The sequence below is a fragment of the Fukomys damarensis genome, unplaced genomic scaffold (genome assembly GCF_012274545.1).
Source record: "Fukomys damarensis isolate Sample0158 unplaced genomic scaffold, DMR_v1.0_HiC HiC_scaffold_14, whole genome shotgun sequence".
Lineage (NCBI taxonomy): Eukaryota > Metazoa > Chordata > Mammalia > Rodentia > Bathyergidae > Fukomys > Fukomys damarensis.
This window is the reverse complement of record NW_022900926.1, coordinates 31,103,931-31,126,687: the sequence shown is the minus strand read 5'-3', so window position 1 is coordinate 31,126,687 and position 22,757 is coordinate 31,103,931. Positions and strand designations below refer to the sequence as shown.

Sequence of the window (22,757 nt, the reverse complement as noted above, 5' to 3'; positions counted from 1 at the left end):
TACATATAAACTGTACCTATCTATCAATCTATCTATCCATATCCATCCCTATGTTTCCAACCAATCCAGGAATGGAGGAACAAACATTTTTAAAATGAAATCAACCACTTCATCAGTTGGGCAGCAGGTGATGCCCAAAGATGTGTATGGAAAGGAGCACTAAATGATTTCCCAAAGAGAGTCAATATAAAGATGAAATTTTAAAAAATATGTTTTTTTCTGTTCTTTTAAAATTACAAATGAGATTTTAATTATAATGATTCCATGTATGTGTGTACTCTGTTCATTGGTAGAAAGACAATACTAGAAAATTAAATGACTACAATGCAGAGAGGTTAATGAAAGGTCTTTCTATTGTGGGTGTCTTTTTGTTTCAAGACAGAATAGTGGGATTGGCTCTCCTTCTATGACACATTCCTTATTTCCAGAGAGTCATGGTGAACTTCCGTCTTCCACACTTGGTGATCAGAACTCATGCAGGGCATGCACAGGGCAGATGGCCATAAAGACTTGCTGAGTGTCTTCAGCCACAACACTGCCCAGGCCATAGAAGGGAGAGGCAAATACTCCATATAAACTGGTCCTTTTAATTTTGCTCAAATTGGGGAACTTCTTAATTCAGAAGCTAAGAGATGAGCTCCAATGAGTCACCTGCTCTGAGTGTCCAGCTTGAGCGTCCCCTGGAAACAGCTCAACACAGGACGAGCTCTCATTGTGGGACAAGTTGTGCATTTGTGTTTTGAGTTACTAGTACTATAATAGTCTAAAAATACATTTGTCCTAACTGAATGTTTATTACTATAAACAACATCTCATCTTATTAAATGTGTTTTAAAATAACTATGTCTTTGAAAGGGATTTTTCTTACCTGATGCTTTTGTTTAAAAAGAGCACTAGATTGTGCCTCACGCTCAAGAATTGTCATAACCTCATTGATTTTGCCAAGTGAGTCATAGAAAGATGCTGTCTGCTTTTCCAATTCCTCCAGTGGAATCAACAGCTGCTGAGACTCATGCAGGAGTGGGGAGCAACCATCTTTGACCTTCAAAAAACAGGAAAACAAAAGTTCCATGAGAGGCTACATGAAGTGCTACAAGCTAGGGACACTGGGTATAACTCTCAGGCATATTCTCTTTAGTGACAGGGTTATTTGGTGCTTCCAAATCTCTAGGGTCATTTCTTTGCTGATATTTCCTCTGGATCGTTAAACTTTGCTGTCAGGGACAGAAGTGAATTCTTATGGAGCTTTCTAATGAATGCATGCAAGTAGCCCATCTGGATGGCACTTTCTCATTTAAATAAGTGTTGTTAGTAAGGCAGATGGCATCAATTCCCTTCATAAAACATGTAACTCATTTTCACATTGGCCTTGAAACCTGACCTAAGATAGCCATGCAGTATTATTATCACCTTCGTGGATCTGCTTCTTCTGGCTTTATTTTCCCAAGATCTTCTCTGACTTGAGCCCTGCGCCCAGAAAAACTTACAAACCTGTTGGCTTGCTCTTCACAGACCCTTCTATGCTCTCTCACACCTCTCTCGGCTTCACTACGGTGTCCTCATCGACTTTCTACTCATCCAAGTACAGGTGTCACACGCTCATTTAATCCTGGAAGTTTGATGCTAGGGACATCTTCCCAGTCCGAAATGGCCCAACTTTTCCCTTGTCATTTAATACACCTGCACTTTCTTCATAATGAAGATATAAGCTCTTGGAGTTAATGAACTCCTTCAAACGTGTGCTTGACCACTTCTGTGTTGAACTCCAAGAATTTATAATTCTCTAAGAACCTTTCAACCCTTCTCACTTTACCTACAGTTGCTTCAAACTACTGTTTTTATTCTATGCAATTAATACTATGCAATTAAGACAAAGAAAGTTAATCATTATTAGATCATTCTGTGTTATTCATAAAATATAAAGACAACGATGTGATATGTAATCAGCAATAATGCAAAAATATTTTTTGAAGAAAGTGTGTGGAGGACAACATTTTGTTCCTGTGAGGTACAAAATTATAGATGCAGACCTATTTTGTGTTCCAGAATACATTGCTGGAATGATGAACTGACTCAATAAATGAAAGCTACTGTCCTAGTGCAATAGCACTGTGCTACAACTGGGTTGAGCAAAACCAAGAGTTTCTACTTATGTGTATAAAATAAGTATGTTTTGTTTATTATTCCCTGGGTGCAATAGACAAGCAATAAGAAAACATACTGGCATAGACGTGCTTGAAGGTTCAGTTTGCCTTCTCAAGTTGCCTTGAGCTGCTATATCTGGCTGAGAATTGCAGGTGCAGATATGAGCTCAAAAGCTCCTGGAATATCATCAAATTGAAAATGTTGCCTTTGCATTATTAATGAGTATTGCTGCTAGCCAATATTATTATTATTATTGTGCATTAGTATTAAATTACAAATAATTCTTACTTCAGTAAAACAAAATTATTTGAAAATGAACTTTCTAATATATACCAAAGATTTTTTCTTTACTAAGTTCTTATTTGCATTTTTTTGTATTTTTCTTTTTCATTGATTCTCTTCTACTGATAGGACTTGTTATTATTTCTATTTTATCCCCTATATAATAGATTTCTCCTTCATTTGTTTTGTTTTCCAATTATAAAATGTTTCTATGTACTTATACAACTATTCCTTACTTGCACTATAAATTAATTACTCAAAGTGGATTTTGCAAGCAATAAGTTTTGATAGATAAAAGCTCCCAATGGAACTTTCAAAGCTCTTAAAGAAAATCATTAAAATGGGAATGCCTTATGTTTAGTGCATCTATCCATTTAGTTCCCTGCACAGACACAGCATGCTAGGATATACCCTATGCCTGCACTGAGCTCCATGAGAAGAGGAGGGTAGAATTTCCAGTGCTTTGTCACTGTCCTAGAAGGAAATATAGATAAGCTTAAAGTGCTCTCGTATCTCAATTCATTGTCCTTACAGTCTATGGTCTCTCTCTCCTCCTTCTTTTTGTCTCTCTGTTTCCTCTTCTCTCTCTATTTTATTTCATTTAAGTGTCCCCAAGCCATACCTATTTTCTGTTAAAATATAGTGACTACATTTCTAAACTAACAGAGGTAATACTTGGTATGAGCACCATAGCTTTGTTTTTAAAGTTCATGATAAAGATACTACATGACAAAGCCGCTAACTCAGGAACACTGATTGGAACCCAAAGCATGACCTATTGATGAGTAAATACTTTCTCCATGGGACAGAGAAGGCACCAGCAAAGCTGGAGTTGGTGCCATTTAGTGCATTGTGCATTGAGGCATTTTCATACCTTGGTAAGCTGATCTCTGAGTCTGGACATGATAGAAAACATCTCATTAGCTTCTTCTTGAGTGCTTTCTTTGGCAATGAGATGTGCTGTCTTTGTGATCATCTTGTATTGAGCATCTATCACAGGAAGCCTCTGCTCAGTATCCTGCATGAATCATTGGAACAGCTCGATTAACACATGATGCATTCTTTTCAATTCCAAAATTCTTCAGAAAGCAGAACAAAAGTCAATATGCACTGCAAAAAATTCTATACTTGTAATAAGCTTCTAGAGATTCTGGTCACTGCTGTCCTTCTTTACTATTAGAAAGGAATATCATACAAATAAATAAAAAGTTTCTCAGCTTCCCTTTAAAAGGGACAAATATTTGGGCATGGTGGCACTATGGAAAGCTAAGGCAGGTGCATTGAGAGTGCAAGCTCAGCCTGGTCAACTTACCAAGATCTTCTAAATAAATAAATAAACAAACAAACAAACAAATAAAGGGCTGGAGATGTAGCTTAGAGTCAATGCCCTGGATTCAGTCCCCAGCCCTACCCACAAAGAAAATGACCAAATATCTTTAACATAACATAAAGATTAGTTGAAGTAGTCTTTATAATTTCAAAGCATATGTATACAGAAGAGAAATACTATATTATACAAACACATGTTAACATCATGGGCCAATTCAGACTTTAAAAATAAAACCTTTCTTTAAAAAGTATTTTCATTGTATAAGACTTAAAATTAGGGATAGTAGTATTAAGACAACTTAAATTACTTATAGTGTCTTAAAACAGTGATTATCAAAACCAACATCTCATCTTTGTGTCATTATTTTTTTCCTGTGTATGTCTCTACCCATTTTTAACTTTTGCTAAAAACAAAAGGATGATACTGTGGTTTCCTTTTCTTATTTAACTATGTATTGTAAAAATCTTTTTGTGTCACTAGATATATTCCCACGATTTCAAATTTCAAAACTGAATGCTCCTCAAAACACATAAATACCACAGTTCATTCAAGAAATCCTTTCTCATTGGAAGCATCACCTAAGAAGTGGTATCTGTAGATGCTCTTGTTTTTTTCCCTAATGCTTCATAATTTTCCTAATGTTTCATAATGTAGAAAAAATTAAATTGAACAAGTATCTTTGAAGTTACTTCATATGATTAAAATGTATTTTTAAAAATTTGAGTATACTTGTATTTTTGAGAGGCATGAGTTGGGCCATGTGGCCCTGTCAAAATGATCCCTCCAAGGATACAGACAGCTATTTTTTTTTTTTTTTTTTTTTTTTTTAGTGATCTAGAAAATGTTGCTGATATTTATTTTCAGAGTAGAGTAGGTTTTTCATTTTATGACCAAAAACCTCTCACCTCCAAGTCTTGAATTAATAACTTGACATTAAGAAAAGAGACGTCTAAAGGCTCAGCAAATTTCTTATGGGCTTCTGTTGCAAAATCAGAGAGGGTAGTGACACACTCTGTGTATTCTTCCTTCATTCTGTCCATCTCATCTGCTCGTGCATACTGTTGAGGAAAGGTGGAGAGGAACAACACTAGAAAATCATTAAACTGTGACTGTAGAAACCATAGTCTTCATTTAGACACAGGCTCATAGTCTTGGGATTGTTCTATGGTAAGACAGACTCTATTTCTTGATGCTTATTTTAGATAAGTTTGAAGTAAGTCCAATTACTTTGAAAAAAAAATAAAGGAACCAGCATAGAAATGAAGGACTATGATTTGAAAAGAGAGTCATTCCGTATAAGTAGGCTCCATATGTCAACATGATCTTTAATCAGACTTTACACTTCTGCTATTTTCCTTCATTACAAATGGAAAAGAATGAATAATCAACTATAAAATAGACTAGCTTTAAACATTGCTATATTCTGCCTTAATAAGCCCATGCTATCAAAGTAAAATTGCCTCTAAACAGACTGTTTATCACCACATTTATAACAAATCCATGTTTGACGAGGACATAGATTTGAAAGACATACTTGCTTGACTTCCATAAACAACTCCCTCCATCGCCCATTGAGCAGGAGTAATTGCTGCTTGAGGTCACGAGAGACCATCTCATCACAAGTTTCAATTAGAAAATTGCCAGCGTCATTCATGGCAGTGTGCTGCTGAATCCAGTGGGGTAAATTTCGGAAAAAATCCTAAGCAACAAAGAATGTACATTAGTATAAACCATACACGGAATATTAGTAACTGATATAAGCAACAGCATAGGATAATTACATGTCTTCTAAAGCTCATAAAATTTTAAAGATAGATTTTAAATCTCTTTGAAAACTTAAACTGTAATGTTAAAAATATGAACTAGAAGTGCTGAATGCCTTTCTCTTTCTGGTGAGATGAAATATCCCTATATTGCCCAGGCTGGCCCTAAATTCTTGAGCTCAAGCAATCTTCCTGCCTCAACTTCTCAAGTAGCTGGGACTACAGATGTTTGCCACTGTGCCCAGCTCTGAACGTCTCTCTATAGGAACACTCATGCCATACTTTTTGCTGAAGATAAAACAAAATGTGGTGACCATTTCTTATTTCCATTTCACAAATGAAAAAAGCCAATGAATTTCTGCCAGTTTCAGAGATTTGTGCACGGTATTCAGGCTAGCAAATACCAGTTCCAGGGTCATAGAAGAAGTATAATACATTAGGGAAATTTCTTAATGATGTTAAAAATAAATTTTGGGCCAGTTACTTTTGATATAAAAATTGGAATATGTATAAATGGTACACTACAATAATTAACAAAATCAGGGAGACAATCATAACAGAAAATATAAATTAAATGTTTGTATTAAGAACATTTAATACAAAAACATTCTTTCTTACTCACTTAAGCATATACACTGGCCAACAAAAGTTTTCAGCTCATTTCAGATTAAACACATGTGTTCAAATATGCATCACAGTAAAAACCAAGAATAGTTCAAACTCCATTTCACAAAACCTGTGTGGCAAGATTTACGTAAATAGATAAGAACACTTCTGTTTCTGGTGGTTTCATTCCTTGGGGTCAAATCAACACCCATGATATCTACTTGGGCACTGCTGGTTTGATCAGAAAAGCCTAAATCTATGTGAGTACATGGGTAATGTCTTCCCTCGCTACACAAAACTACTTCATATTGTACATATAAGTAAAGAATGGTAAAACTTTGAAAACTAATACATGTATGAGCAATAAAGGATTAGTCTGTCATGGATGGTAAGCAGTAAGTAATTCTAATATATTTATTGTATTTCTTTATGGATGCCTGATCTTTCAACTTTTTACATATAAATTTATTTTTCCATGTGAAAATGCTGGGCTTCCCTTAAGAAATAAATATTCAACTCAGTCCATTTCATTTGGTATTTACACATGACATTAAACACTAACTCACACAGGTACATATACATATACTCTTGTAACAAGTGAAAAAGTGCAAAATGAGACCCTTGAATGAGGGGTGATAAAATCCAAAAAAGAATATTTGATAGGTCCAATTGTTCAAATGGTGTGCTATCACATTAATTCATACTGTGTAATCCAACATAGTTTTCACCCTCTTAGACCAGGAAATCTGCCTAGGATGAGGCCTTAAACATCCCTCTTCACCAACAGACCTCAGTATGAGTATAGCGCCCTCTGCTGCCTGTTAGATTTGGCTGACCTGCCAAAGGGACCTGTAGTTAGAATGCAGATGTTGAACCCTGAACTCGTCAGATAGGAAACTGCTTTAACAGAATCTTAACAAAACAAGTATATATTAGTCTAAAATAATTTATTAGCCTGAAAGTGTAAGGTTTTAGACAAAAAGAGAAGTTGAGTCACAAATATGTAATATTCTCTGTGAACAACACTGTAAGAAAGGTTCTCACAACAACATCATGTTGTTGCTTCTACATGAAAGAATCTTACCTTTTTGGCATTTTCTGATTGATTCAGCATTTTTTCAGCATCCTCTAGCCAGGCTTGAAGACTAGCCACAGTGTTGCCATAGCGATCCCAGTTAGAGATCACTTCCTCCAGCATGCTCCTCACACTCCTGACTTCCACTGAGAGATTCCTCCACTGAGCAGTGGTTTCATTCATGAATTTCATCACATTCTCAGCCTCCTCCACTGCAACAGAGAAGACAAATTACAGTCTTTACTTTGTGCCTAAAATCCTCTATACCTTCTTTCTATGTTCTTATCATTGCTGTGTAATAGCATCTATCACAAATACAAGAGTTCAGTCCGAACACATAAAACAGACATATTTACAGAACTGAAAATAAATGTATTTTACAAGTTGTATCTTCACAGTAATTTAAGCTCTCATTTACTTGATTATATATTCAAGTTATTGCCCTTTTGCCTTTAATCATTAGAATTGAAAATAAGTTGAAAATTATAATTTAGAAAAATGAATGCTTATTTTGTTCTTGTCAAGCTCTCTCTCTCTCTCTCTCTCTCTCTCTCTCTCCACACACACACACACACACACACACACGAGGAATATGTTACACAAGTTACACAAACTCAAGAGAATTGAATCTAGTATGTTCCCTCCAAGGTCGACGATGTGGTCACACAAATGTTTGTACAGAGGATAAAATTGACCTGATCACATATGACACCTGTGTATTCTAAATTCTACTGCAGTCAACACTGCACAAATTCTGTACTGTATCTTACCTGAACCATCTGCTTTGACATACATCTCCGCTGTCTGTTTCAAGATCTGGTATGTTACTTCATATTGATCAAAAAACTTGCTATTTTCTATAAAAGACTAGAAAAGGAGAAATGGTGGTAAACATTAGGCTTGTACGGAATGACAAAGTCAATTTTATTTTGTATAGGCACCTGGAAATTTAACCCAAATTTGTCAACCTCACTGTTCTTATGAAATTAATCCCACTGCCACAAATAACCTAAAATTATTCTGATGATATAAATTGTTTCTATACTGACAAATCTAATACAGCAATAGATTGAGAAAATATTCTATTTCTTCACCACCCAAGAATTTACTTTCTAAAAAGATGGAAGATCCTCCAGAGAACCTGGGCCTAACATTTAGAAAGCACTAAATTTGCAGGAACATTTTAGCATTCCATTGTGTGTAAGCTGTGGGAGTCTATTGTTCTGTGAACATTCATCCTGGTGACTGATTACCTTGAAGAATTTCAGATTATAAATAAATGACAGAGTTCAAATGCTTTCCCTACAATAAAAAGTAAATTGCATTAATCATGTATGATACTCACATTATCAGTGGTATCACATTTAAGTACCCAGCTTAAAAAATTACAAGATAAGATATATATGCATACATCTATGTCTGTGTGTAACTTGCCTACATTATAGTGTCACTGTCAGCAAGTGGGTAAATAAAATTCAGACTATACTAAGCATTCTTGCATACGTTTCATTATTGTTAATGTAAAAAATATAAAATAACTTTCAAAGGTTATTCTTATGCATAAAATAGAAAATGCAATCAGAGTTAGCATATCACTGAAGGTGCTTTAATTTTTTATACAATATGATGTGTTCCTATGCTTTGAATCCATTGGAACACTTGATAGGTTTCACTGTCATGAAATTAAAAAGTAGCATTTTCAAACTGGCTGAAGTCCTGTACACTATGCTGGTGATGCTTCATACGGAGATGCGAAAGGTTGTGCACAGATGTGAAACTGTTCTTCTAGTGATTTCATAAACAGTCATAAGTTTGTTCTGATGTTCTCCGTGTTTCAAAATAAAACTGCAAGACATTTTACATAATACATTGCAGATCATTTTATATTCATAAATCATGAACTTTTATGTTTCAGGGGTAAAGTGAAGAGAGAAAGCTACAAGTTCCATGGAATGAAAAGTTCCATGATCAATAATTTATTCCATAACTCTAATAGATTTTATCATTTTTATTTGAGATTGGAGTAAGGAAATAATAAACAGAATTAGAAAGCATTTAGTTGTATGTTTCATTCCTACTCCCCAATTGGGGAAAGAGCAATTTACTAGAATTTAAATGGCAAATAATTTAACCAAACAAGAAAGTCATGATTTGATCAAAGTGAAAAATGGCACCTAATGTTTGATACACTGTTAAGAAACTGAAAAAATAATTATATTTCACTAAGTTTGAAAAGTAGTCTATGTGTACGCTTGATGCATATTTCAAGAAGCCAAAAGGAAAACAATTGCTCTAAGTCCCAAAGAAATGGAAAAGTGTACCTCTACTGGAGAGGAAGTCTTAAACAGACTTTTATACAGTGGTTTACAAATTAATCGAAAATGAGTAAGAGAGAAAGCTTATTTCCAGATTTGTTTTTGGTCCAAGGCTGGAGAGATGGGAATATTTTTAAGATATTAAAAGTGTTCCAGGATTCATTAGAGTATTTCTGAGTCTCCTACTGTGAAGACTGGGCAATTAATTTTCCAGGTAACATTATTGTTGCTACTATTATCATTATTACTATCGGAGATTGAACCCAAGGCAAGCACTCTACCACTGACCTACATTCCAGTCCTTTACTTATTATTTTAACTTTTTATTAGTCTACGTAATTTGCCTTCCCACTTTTTGCTGAGTATAGAGTAAATCCTTTTTTTTAAAGTCTATGAATTATCTATTAGACCCACTTCAGCAGAATTGCTAAGTCTCCTTTTATTTGCTTTACACTTTTTTGGGGGGGTACTGGGGATTGAACCTGGGTCCTTGCACTTCCGAGGTAGGCAGTGGAACCACTGAGCTAAAGCCTCAGCTCTGCTAAATCTCCTTTTAACTGCAATCTGTCTAGCCATACATCTCAGGGAGGTTAAAAGTTAAATACAAATGTATATTTTAAATCATAATGACAGGATTGTTTACTTTTATTTAAATTAATCTGAACTTGGATACCAAATTCAACAACTAAGCTCTGTCAGTCAAGGAACTTTTAAAGTTGATGCTACTTAAAAAAAGAAAAGATACCTCTTTTTCCATTAAGTGGAAAATACTAGTGGAAGGAACTAAATTTCTGCTCTCATATAAATAAAAAGCTCATCAGTTTCATTTGAAGGGAGCTAAAACAGATAAGCAGATAATTTAAGATTTTTAAAATCAATTTTGATGAGTGCTTTCATTCAGGATTGTCTATTTGATTGTCTAATTGTAACTATGAATAAAATAGTTACAAATAATATTCACATTACTTTTGTGGCACTCACATGGTTGGTGCACAATTCCAAGAGCTTTTCTTTTCTTTTATATGAAAGGCTGAATGTTATCTAATTTTTTTCTGTAGTAAAATCCAAGCTTCTGCTAATTAACATGGTCACTGTCAACAATTCTGACAGCAAGGATAGTTGATTACACTCTGATTTATATTACAGTATGTAATCACTTGTCAAGAGCGTGTGACCTACCTGAATCCACAGCAAGCATTTGGAAGTATTTTTCAGGAGTTTCTAAGCATTCAGTGGATAGAAACATAGAAAACACATTCTCTAATTCTCTAACTCGTAAAAATGTATTATCTTTTTTTTAAAGATGATTAAGGCTGAGTTGAGAATTTAAACTAAAGAAAAGATAATTATAAATACTTTAACACATGAATATCATTTTGTTTATTAGATAAAGTAACAGCATAAAAATACGTTCTTTTTTAAAGGAACTAAGCATTGCATGTAAGGAATTGACCTTTTGGTTTTATTGAGAAGTCACGAGGAGCTGAGGATTTGGCTCAGTGGTTCCACCACTGGCCTCGCAAGTGCAAGGGCCAAAGTTTGATTTCTGGCACCAAAAAAACAAAACAAAAACAAAAACAATAACAACAACAACAAAAAAAAAAAACTAGAGAGAGAGAAGTCATGAGACTCTGAAATAGTCTCTTCTAGAATGAATGATTTTTCCAACTCCAATAGAACCAAAAAAATCTATAAGGCATGAAATGGAAGCAAAACAATTTCTTCTGTCTTTGCTCCTCAGAAAAAAATCCTACTATTCTATTATTACTATGATCGTCAATGTTACTATTAAAATTTGGGAAAAGAAAGTACAGTATTTATACAGAGTAGTACTCTGCCATAGTGACGAATGAACTTGAGTCATATGCAGGAAGCTGGATATACCCTGAGAGCATACTATTAAGTGAAATAAATCGGACATACAAGCTTAAATAGCCCATAGTTCTCTTATGTGAGAAACCCAAAATACAAATAAAGAGCAAAACAAAAGACAGATAATAGGAAATAGGGAGCTAAATCTTTTGCAAACAGAAGGCGACCAAGAGATAGAGGGAAAGAGGAAGAAGAGGAAGGGAATAAAAAAGGAATTAAGATGTTTGATGTACATGTATCAACTCACCATAAGGAATATAACCATTGTGTACCGCAAACATGTACTAATAAAAAATAAAAATTGGAAAAAAAAAACTCAGGGAAGACTAAGTCTTCTAAAAAGTAAGTTATCCATAAAGTCACAAGGGATAAAGTGCCTGAGTCATAATTTGAATACACTTCTCTGGTACTAGCAGCTGGGCATTAACACTTCACCCCTATCCTATGCCAGGCAGCCCTAGGGAATATATAATGCAATGGCCAGGCTACAGTGTGGAACAATCAAATGCTATCAAATGGACCAATATGAAATGAAACGAATATTTTGATGAGCAACACTTTTTAGTTCATTAGGATGGTATGTATTTTATCAATCATATGGTCTTTTTAAGCCAAAAAAAAATTCATAGACTATTTAGACATAAAACTCAGTACTTGTGCTTAAGAACTTCTAATGTAGAAAGATTTGGATTCAAATTCTGACTCCACAACACACCAATTCCACTACCTGGAGCGTGTGACTTAGACTTTCAAAGCATGGCATTTGCAGTTTCTTCAGTGGATAAAACAATGCCCAGACCACAGGATCCTCTTGAATGAAAAATGACAAACCTAATGTCCCACAGTGGTTAAAACTATTAAACAAAAAAGCACCTTAAAACCCTTTGTGGCAAAGGAATATATATATGATAAGTAGTTATTTCACTAGGGGATGAGGACAGTAGGAAATATTCATTAAAACATACTGTTATACAAGGGTGATTAGTAATTTACAAAGAGCAAAATTTGCAATACAGTTTGAAATTAGCAGCTTACTGAAGTTTTTAACTTTATGCAGTGGGCAAGATATACTGACATTCCTATCATTAGTAACAATTCTCTATATATCTGTTTGAGAAGTTCAAAGAGAATTATTAACATTATTGTATTAGAAAGCTAATCTGATGAAACAATCCTGTTGGGCATTTAAATCTGATTGGCTGTTCTTAACTAGCCAGAACAAAGAATGGATTTTGTATGATTAACTACTGAGCTCAGGGTATATCACTTGGTATGACTAAATCTGAAAATATAAATGCATATCTCTATTAATATTCAAGGGATTAATGTAGTTTCTTGATGTTTTTAAAAATGGATTTTTATTACTTTCCAAAATAACTACAAACTAATAAAAGAATCTATCCCAATATATTTCACCTTTTCTTGACAAATGGTTCCTGGTCACATTTAGCAAGTCCAGAAAAAAAAATTTTATTGTAAACCAATTAAACCTTTTTTTTAATACATCTTATTAATATATCACTCAGAAAATCAAGTGCAAAGACTATGGTTCTAAGAAGGGCTGGTAAAGGTATGGTCTCAATAAATATTGAAACACAGAAATTACTGATTCACTGACACTGATCAAGTTTTAATGGGCTTGTATTTTTAAAGTTTATCAATTTATCATTTGGAAATTACATTTAAGCAAACGGAAGGGTACAGAACTGAGATGCTCTATTACCAGTTCTTCTGTGAGAAAATTTGTGCTGCCTATAAATATGTGGGACCTGTTTAATTGTCTATGGTGAAATCAATTGGTTTTATTAAGTATGACACAATAACTACATGTAAATAGAACTTCTGGTTATAGAACAACCTAATCATTATTGCAGGGATACTATTCTATATAGTATAGAATCACCTACAAAGTTATCCCCAAACATTGGATAATCTTTAAAAAGTAAGTGGATACAGAGGTTCATAGACAACATTTTACTCTGCCTGTGTAGAAGCACACATCAGAGGCAATGAAGCCCAGGGAATGAGCAGGAAACAGACATCCTAGAACTAATCTAAAAGTACACAGCACCCATATGAACAACAGAGAACTGTTCTAAACTATTCATAAAGGGATTTTAGAAGACATAGATAATCTTTATTGCAATCCAGTTTCAAAAGCGTAATTGAGTTCCAATCACAAGAGCATGCAATGCAAAAACTTTTTTTTAATCAGTAAAGGCCAATCATGCAGCAAAATCCTTCTAAACCAAGGGTTTTTCAAAACCAAATTCCATAAACTATAGGTTTGTAGTTGGGATGTTTGTGAAAAGCTTATATCCTAGATCTAACCCGTCTAACACACTGGTATCTTTAGAGTTAAATTCAAGGTTAAAATAACAGCATCAACAGAACTGGTGCATGTTCAATGCTAAATCTACAGGTCATCTGGTTTCTTCACCAAACCACCAGAGACTTACGACGTAGTTTTGCAGAAGCAGCTCCACTGACTCTCGTCTCCCATACTTGATGATCCAAGACTTCAGCTTTGACTCTGCGAGAACCAGCAGTGAGAGCAGGCGGTACTTTAATTCTAGAAATTCCATTTTCCTTAAGTGCAGCGCTGATGTAGAGGAAACAAACTGAAACCTAGAAATAAAACAGAGAATTTACAGTACGTAACTAATAGTAACAGAACAAAGCTTGCTCAACCTGTTACATGTCAGCCTTAAATATCATGCAGCTACAAGGTCCTCTAAACTCTGGCTGATCGTTATATGGGGATCGGAGTCCTTTTCTAGCTCTGGGTTTAAAGGCAAAGCATTATTGATTGAAGTCTTTGATTTAGTTCTCTCCCCTGCCAACACATCTCTCATCTGTTTCTTTTATAAGCTGTTTTTGTAATATTACATAATGTTCCCTACAGTACTGAATAAAAATACAGCCTATGAAGAAACCATTCCTGTGATTTCCTGGCTGTGGGCACATTCAGGCTGACTCTTTGCAGTTAATAATACATTAGCATGTTGGCATTCTTAGCTTATGTCATGGGGACCCACTTTTCCTTTACCAAACATAAACATTTCTGAAAAAGATAACAAACAAGACATTTAAAAGAACAGAAAGGCAAAAAGCATCCACATAGCAGTTTAAAAAGAGACTTCATGCAAATGCTGACATTCTCTTACCTCTCAGCCATGTCCTCTAATTGGTCAGGTGGCACTGGGATCCCGTTAACAGACCTGGTCCGGTAGATTTCATGGAATGCTCTTTTGTGGGCATCTGTGTTTTGAAGCAGATCCTAAGATACAGTTTGAAAAATTTTTTTAAAAAATGAGGAAACATGTTCCTAGCAGGCTGGGAAGCATAATTTTCAGCCTGCACCGATGAGTCAATGTATTCAACAATTTGATCCTGCTGTCACATTCACATGCAGCCTGGTGCCTATCTCAAGCTTTCACCTTCTGCAGGACACAATGCTTGTACAGAAGACATGATGCTAGACCCATGTCTAATAATTATGGCATCTTTTAAACACACATGACACTTGCATAGCAATGCATTCAGTCATTTTAAAGGTACATGATCCAAAGAAAAACCTAGTTATTGCTATAAACAATTATTTCAGTTATTTTTCTCCTTCCTAGGTTTTGGCTATATTGGTTTTTAAAAGGCTTGAAACTAAGCCCGAGAAATTTAACCCTTTATGGGAAGAGGTATCAGTCTCCCTAGTGTTACTTTATCTTAAATGTGGGCAGGTTGTTTGCTGCCATGAAAAATAAGTTGATTAGATTACAATATATTTTGAAAAATATTCTTTTGCTTAGAAAATTTCCAACAAGTTCAGAGAATTTCCCTTACATAGCACAATAGGAAGACCAAATGTAATGTCTAAAAATACTCTTTATCAACTGTATAGAGCTCTCCTATTCATTCACTTAAGCTAATTTGAATCTTCTAATGTGTTTTTCACAACCCACATACTTATGTATAACAATAACACACATCTTTTATAATCCCTAGCCAGTTACCCAGAAAACAGTAGAAGAAAAGTGAGGTAAAATTAGATAAAATCAATATTGTTTTCTCAAACCAGAATTTAGTAGATAAATAGGATAAAAACAGAAGCAAAAACATCCTAAAATGAAAAGAGACACATTTGAAGAAAAATTTAAACAAATATTGCAAGTTAAGATGTAAGGGCATGTCCACATCAGTGACATCTTAAGCTCAGAGCCAAATTATATTTATCCTGATATATTTTGCTGTGGTCACACTTAGATCTCTTCAAATCTGTAGGTACTTACTGCACATGTTATTCACAAGTCGTTTGAGCTGGATGGGGGGCATCCTATGACTAGCCAAGAGCTGACTGTAAGAGGACAGAGAGCCAGTCTGTCTTCAGAGTCCCTATCTGGGGTGAGTATTTCAGTCACTACTTCCTTTGTTACACACAGGAACACTTCCGTAGCTTGTGATTTAGGCTGTAACTTCCCCAAGTGCAGGACAAACGTGGCGCCATCATTACTGCCAGGTCTCATTTGTTATACCTGATAGTATTTAGTAAATATGCATTAAGCAAAGTCTCTATAAGGTATCAGAAAAACAGCAACAACAACAACAACAACAACAACAACAGGTTCGCACACAGATTAAAGAACTTCTACAGCTTGCCACGAAATTGCTGACTCCTCAGAGAAGCCTTCATTCTGTAAAACAGGAAGATGCTGAGCAAAACGTATGTGTCTAATTCACTTTGTTGGATTAGAGGAGGTCAGTAAAAACTTTTGGTCTTCTCTTCTTAGTAAAATACGACCCCAAACTGGATCATAGGCCTGTGAGCAAAAACACACTAAAAACAGCCCTGGTTGTCCTGGTCAAGAGTCTATCCTATTCCAGCAGAAGGTTGGGTCCTAGAGAGTATAACCAAGGCAAGACACTGAAAACTGGAACTCCTCTGGGCAGCACAGACCCTCAGTGGGACTTTGTGTGGCCCAGTTGGAACTGATACCATAAGAGGGAAACAAAAGATCAGCAATCACAGGGAACAGGCCACCATGAGTGTCAACCAGCAGACACAGCAAGTTTATGGTGTTCAATTCACGATGGTAGGAAAGTGTCAGCTATTTAATGCTGGACAACAATAAAATGTGAGTTAGAAGAAAAGAGGTCTAGTTAAAGTTTTCTTAATTTTTAACTCTGTTTTAAGAGGAGGAGGTTTTTAGGAAAACTATAAAATAACTGTGGAATAAGGGAGAAAACTATGGAATAAGAAAAACAAGCTAGCAAACAAAACCAAATAATACTTCTTCTCTCAATGTATAAGCAGGAAGAAGAAAAGGAAAATAGCAGAAAATGATAAAAGTAAATTCAGGTGTACCTTATCAATATGAATAGATAAAAGTAAACAGGCATATATTTATTAGTCAAAAGATGGAGATTTTTCAGATTTTTGTCAGAAACTAACAAAAATAGAATCATCGGCTTATTATAAAAGACAAACCTAATGACTAGGAAGGTGGATAAATAGGAATTAATAGAATGGAAAAAAACACATTAGGTAATTTTAACTGAAAGAATGTTAATATAAATGTACTCAGATGAAACATTTCAAAATAGAAACCATTAAAATAATTAATAGTTTAATGACGAAACTTTCAACTTACTAAAAGTTATATTAACCCTAAATTTAAGTATTCCTAGCAAACTTCGACATGCGTGAAACAAAAAGTGACGGTACAATAGGGAGAAAGGGTCAAATTCACATCACAGCAAGAATTCTTGCCCTATCTCGTTCTGGCTAGAGACAGAACAAAGGGAGCAAGCAGGATAGCAGGCTGCCTGGTCAGGGGCAGGGTGGCTGCTCAAAGGCGCCTTCCCGGACCTCTCACCATGTATTTTGAGTAGGTAGAAGCTTGTGGGGAGTTTCGAGCAGAGCAATGAAAAGATCTAAGTGGTGGTTTGTTTTAGATTATGAATCAGTGCCTCTCTGCGTTGTCCACACCAGCCTTGAACTCATTGACTTGAACGTGTGATCCTTCTGCTTCAGTCTCCCAAGTGCTTGGATTACAGGCAGGTGCTCCCTTGCCAGGAATTTTATGAAAATTATGGTGCATATTCTACTGAAAACATCCTGTCCTCAATTTCCTTGGTTTCTTAGACAATGCCTTGGCAAATTTTCTCCTACCTTATTGGTTGGGCCTTCTCAGATTTTTGCTTGTTTATCTTCTACACTCTGATCTCTCAGTAGAAGCACTATTATTTATCCTTTCCTTTTCACTTGTCTACACTACTTTATTTAATTCTCCAGTACTTTATCTTTAAGTATGCTCCTCTGGGCTGGTGACTGTGTATTTTATCTCTAGCCTATACTTCCTTCCTGAGCACCTGTGCTTTGCCTCCTACTGCCTACTCCATTGTCACCTTGGATGAGGAAAACACTCTGCGTGCCCCAAACTGAACACCTGATCTTGACATTTCTTTCATTGTTTCCCCATTTCAGGTGATGGAGATTGCATTTTCTCAGTTGCTCAGCCCCAACATAACAGGGTTATTTATTGCTCCTTTTTCTTCGCAATCAGTATTTAATGCTGAAAATTCTGTTAGCACTACCTTCAAAATATATTAAGAATCTCAGCACTTAACATCTTAATAGCCGTCACCCTGGTTCAAGACACCATAGCATCCTGGCTTCTACTCTCCATGTCTGTCCTCATGTAGCAGCTTGGGAAAACATTTCCTTCTTCTGGTAAGAAGATGGAAGGGAGAAGATGGTTAAGATATAACATAGACATTTCACAGATGAAGAAGAGAAACGGCAAAGAAACATATGAAAAAAATGTTCAATATCTCCGGCCATTTGAGAGACGCAAATGAAAACAACACTGTGATTCTACCTCACTCCAGAAACAATGGCTGCTATGAAGAAATCAACCAGTAACAGAGCAGATTAGGAATGACAGAATGAAAATAGGGAAAATAAGGAAGACCAAAAGACCATATAAGGAAAATACAGGCAACAAACTACAGGCACAGACAAGACTTTGAAAGTAAAAAAAGTATCTGTTGAAGAACTTTATGTTAACAATTTTGAAGATAACCAGAGGGATAAATTCCAGGAAAGTACCGATTAGCAATACTGACAATTAAGTTTTTTCAAATTTTAAAAATATGTTTATATGTTAGCATCTGCTTGTGACACATAATGAGTACATTTCACCATGGGGAATTGGTACCTACGCATATCGCTTCCTGATCCCTTTTACTTGCCCTTCCTCTCCCTTTCTCTGTCTCCCCCTGCTCTGAGAGCCCCTTCTCATCTCCATAAAATCTCTTTCCTGTCATCCATGTTTTATTTTGCTCTTTAAATTATTTATACTTTGGATGTTTCATAGAAACCATGCATACCATTTAGTATTATGTTCTTAAGGTGCATCTATTTTCTAACAAATGTTAGTTATCCTTATTTATGGCTGATGTTGATATCATCAGATACATGCTGATGGGTCTATAGGTTGCTTTACGACTTAGTTATTATGAGTTGTGCTATAAATATGGGCCTACTGAAAATTTTGAGAGCCTGAATAACAGTGATAATTTTTCAATACAGAGTAGACGAAATAGTGCGGGAAATTTATATGATACAGAGTTCATAAAATGACAGTTGAGATGATGATAAATGCTACAAATAAACATAACAGAGGAGGGAATTTAGGTTTGGGAAAGTTGTAATTTTAAAAGGGGTGACTAGGAAGAGGTTGACTAGGAGGGAATCTTTCATTGATGGATCAAAGAAGGTGAGGAAGAAGGAAACTGGAGTATTGTTGAGACCAATATCCCAGAGGGATGACAAGGAAAAGGCCTGGGGATAAAACACTTTTCTGTTTGATGTCATCTTTCTAGAGAGGTTTGGTGGCTAATTATTTAAAATTGGAACAGTGCCTTATATCCTCTGTGCTTTGTGCCATCTAACCTAAAGGTATTTATTATGTTTATCTGCAAGACAAGTTATTTAAGGACAAGGATTGTTTCTGTTTTGCTTATGAATGTATCACAAATATCTAGAACACTACTTTGCACATAGGAAGTGCTTGATAAATATGTTGTGAAAATCCAGGAAAGACCAGAAATATATAGATGGAATACACAAAGAAAATTAGGAAAATCAAGTGAAGAAAGAATTTCAGGTATAGGATGCTATGGTTTAAATCTAGAATACCCCCCAAATTGCTCATGGGTTCAGAGGTAGGGCTTTTGGGAGGTGAATGGATCATGGGGAAATCTCATCATCACTGGATTAATCCACTGATAAATTCAGAGCTGTGCGCCATTAGAAGGTGGAGTCTGGTGGGAAAAGGCCCTCACTGAGAGGTGTGACCTGGAAGGGTAATCTCCCTCCCCAGCTCCTTCCTTCTCTGGCTACTTCCTGATCACCATGATGTGAGCAATCTTTCTTCACTTCCATCATGACCTTTCTGCCTTACAACCAGCTGACTACAGACTGAATCTGCTAAAAACCACGAAGCAAAATAAATCTCACTGCCTTTAAGTTGTGGTGTCAAACATTTCTTTTCAGTGATAAGAAAGTGTCTCCGCAGAGGAACTATTTGAAGTGCTTCTGACTGGTCAGAAAAGACAAAAACTAACAAATGGCCAATGGATGAGGAACAAGTAAATTCCTACCAACTTGACATGGGTGCCATGGTGAGGGAAATCTTGATTGGAATGGGCTCTCCAGAAAATAGGAGGATTTTGAAGCAAAAATAATATGAACAATCTTTCAGAGTTTTTGTGTAATAGGAAGGAGGAAATTTGGACAATAGCAGGAAAGCTCATTGGGAGTGAGAAAAATATTTTTAAGATGAGGGAAACAACAATGCATCTGTATGGAGAGAGGAAAAATACAACAGAGAGATGGAGGGAAAAAGTAAAAGGGAAAAGAGGGACATGCGTTCTTCTATGCAGGGAGGGAGGATGGGATCTAGTGCACACATGGAGGGGTTGGCCTGAGCTGGGAGCCAGACGGTTCATCCATAGTAACAGAAGGGAAGATGAGTATTCAGGCACAGATGATAGCATGTGGGTTGATGTGGTCGTGGGAGCATACGGAAATTCTTTTCTGACTGCTTCTATTTTCTCCAAGAAATAGGAAGTCATGTCATCAGCTAAGAGTGAGGACAGGGAGGAGGTGTGGAAGGTTTAAGGAGAAGAGGTATGAAATAACTGTCCCTGAATCAGAGAAAGATGGAGTTGGGAAATCCTTATGACTGCCAGGCAGTAGGAAGGGCCCATTTGGGTGAGTCATGGTGCCTGGATGTTGGGCGTGGGGTGTTTCTCTCCAGCCTCAGTAGCTCCCTCTGTGTGGGCAGGAACCAGGCAGAGGGTGAGTTCCAGGCAGCGTTGTCTTTTCACAAGAACAGTAGGACAAGAGACATGGACAGGGCAATCGACACTGCACACAAGGCACAACTTTAAAAACACTGAAGCAGGGTATGAAGAGGATGGCAGGTGGTCAAAGACGGCAGGATCGACTGGTTATAGGAAACAAGGGCTGGAGAGTTTGATTCTTGACCAAACAACTATACAGGGTTTCAGAGACTGGTGATAATGATTGTAGACTGTGACTATGGAGTGAGGGCAAGCATAGGGAATCGAATCACGGGGGAAGAAGGGGTGCAAGCACTGAGAGGCCAGGACACTGGGAGGATTGTCTATTAAGTAGAGAAGATATTAGATATTACGATATGCATTGTTCTCCAGAAAATAAAATCAAGAAGGGAGGGAAAGTTAGCAAAGTCGAGTCAATAAATCCATAAGGACAGAGAGTTGGTTAGTGGAGTCAACAGCTATTCTCATGATTCCTTAAGACTTTCAAGTCTGACTTTGCCAAGCAATACTGGTACTAAAACAATCAGTATAATCACTCTGCATGTGCTATATGTAATGCCATTTTGGACACGTAGTGCTTCACACAACAGGAATGATGAGCTACGTGGCCTTTGCTATGTCACTTAATTTCTCTATGAATGCCTTCAGTTTATTCATATGTCTGAGAGGACACTAATACCAATCTCATATCCATCCATCTGTCACATTGCAGTTTCAGAAAAATTGAAATCTTAGGACTAAAATATCACAAAATTTTCCTTCGTAGTCAGCTGTGGTTATGGTTATCTTTTTTAGATACCTGAGTACTGGGATATCTGGAAGAAAGAAAAGACAATACAGGCACGCCTTGCTTTGCAGAATGAAGGTGTTCTGACACACACATAAGTTGACTTTCAAAAAGTAGTGAAGGAACATTCACCCACTAAGTGAATTCTTTGAAATAGACAGTTCAAAATGATCTGGAACCCATTTGCAAATTCTATATATTAAGTTAGTAAATTGTGGGTTTTTTTAAAAGAAGTCTTGAAGAGTGGCGAAAACCAAGCATTGGACATTTTTATGGCATCTTTAAATTGTCTTGATAAGAACAAGAATTACCTTTACACAGGAATGAAAAGAGTAATCCCAAACATTCCTGTTTATGCATTTGCTGAATCCTATATTTGTGTTTTCCCAATTTATTTCATCTGTGAGTCAGCCCCGGGGAGTTAACTGATGTCGTGCTACTGGAGACACTGAGGATACTGAGTTATCTTAGTGACTCAAACTTTTCACTCTCAAAGCTTAGCTTGTTATAGAAATTTAATAAGTACATTTTGAATTAAATTGAATTGATCCCCTAATTGAAAATGTCATTGTTTTATGACTCTGCCACTTCAAGTACTTGTGTCCAAGCTTAGTAAAAGTTTCCCTCTTGATAAAGGGATCATTCTGAGATGTGATTTGAACAAGGTCTTAGCTCCTACCTTCCTGTTCTGGCTTCCTGGTAACTCCTTATTTCATTCAACCATTTTATCTTTAGTGTTTTCGAGTTTTTTAGTCTCAGATAACCATCCTCTCTGACTTTTGTCTCCCTCTGTGTCTCCCTGTTCACTTCATTTCTAGTTTATATGGCTTCTTTACTAAACTCCAGCAGGAAAATTTTCTAGTTGTGCTCTTAGTGGTTGGTGCAGTGCTCTCTCTCTCTCTCTCTCTCTCTCTCTCTCTCTCTCCTATCTACCTATCTATCTACCTATCTATCTATTTATCTATCTTTCTTTCTTTCTTTCTATCTCTCCCTCTCCATTCCCCCCTCTCCAGAAAGGCTCCTAAAGGACCTCAATCATACAAGCATGAAATACACAGATTAGCATACACACCATGCAATTTAAAAGTTGTTTCCTGTCAGGGGCTCATGCCACCTGAATTAATGTGTCTGAGAACCTTACAAATATCTAATAAATAATACAGTTACATGGTAGGACATATTTTCTATGGGAAACATGTAACAGATTTGAATCTAA

At 36.1% G+C, this 22,757-nt stretch overlaps 1 protein-coding gene across 2 annotated transcripts in view; it reads right to left on the bottom strand.

Annotated features, from left to right (window-relative positions):
• LOC117286012 (nesprin-1-like) overlaps nucleotides 1-22,757 on the bottom strand; it is a 171,336-nt gene that overhangs the window by 22,935 nt on the left and 125,644 nt on the right. For both annotated transcript variants that reach the window (XM_033763310.1, XM_033763311.1), the window contains 8 exons: nucleotides 14,556-14,668; nucleotides 13,848-14,016; nucleotides 7,972-8,068; nucleotides 7,211-7,413; nucleotides 5,292-5,456; nucleotides 4,663-4,815; nucleotides 3,302-3,445; nucleotides 869-1,042 (listed from right to left, as the gene is read on the bottom strand). In XM_033763310.1, coding sequence (XP_033619201.1) covers nucleotides 869-1,042; nucleotides 3,302-3,445; nucleotides 4,663-4,815; nucleotides 5,292-5,456; nucleotides 7,211-7,413; nucleotides 7,972-8,068; nucleotides 13,848-14,016; nucleotides 14,556-14,668 — 1,218 coding nt within the window. The remainder of the gene's footprint in view (nucleotides 1-868; nucleotides 1,043-3,301; nucleotides 3,446-4,662; nucleotides 4,816-5,291; nucleotides 5,457-7,210; nucleotides 7,414-7,971; nucleotides 8,069-13,847; nucleotides 14,017-14,555; nucleotides 14,669-22,757) is intronic.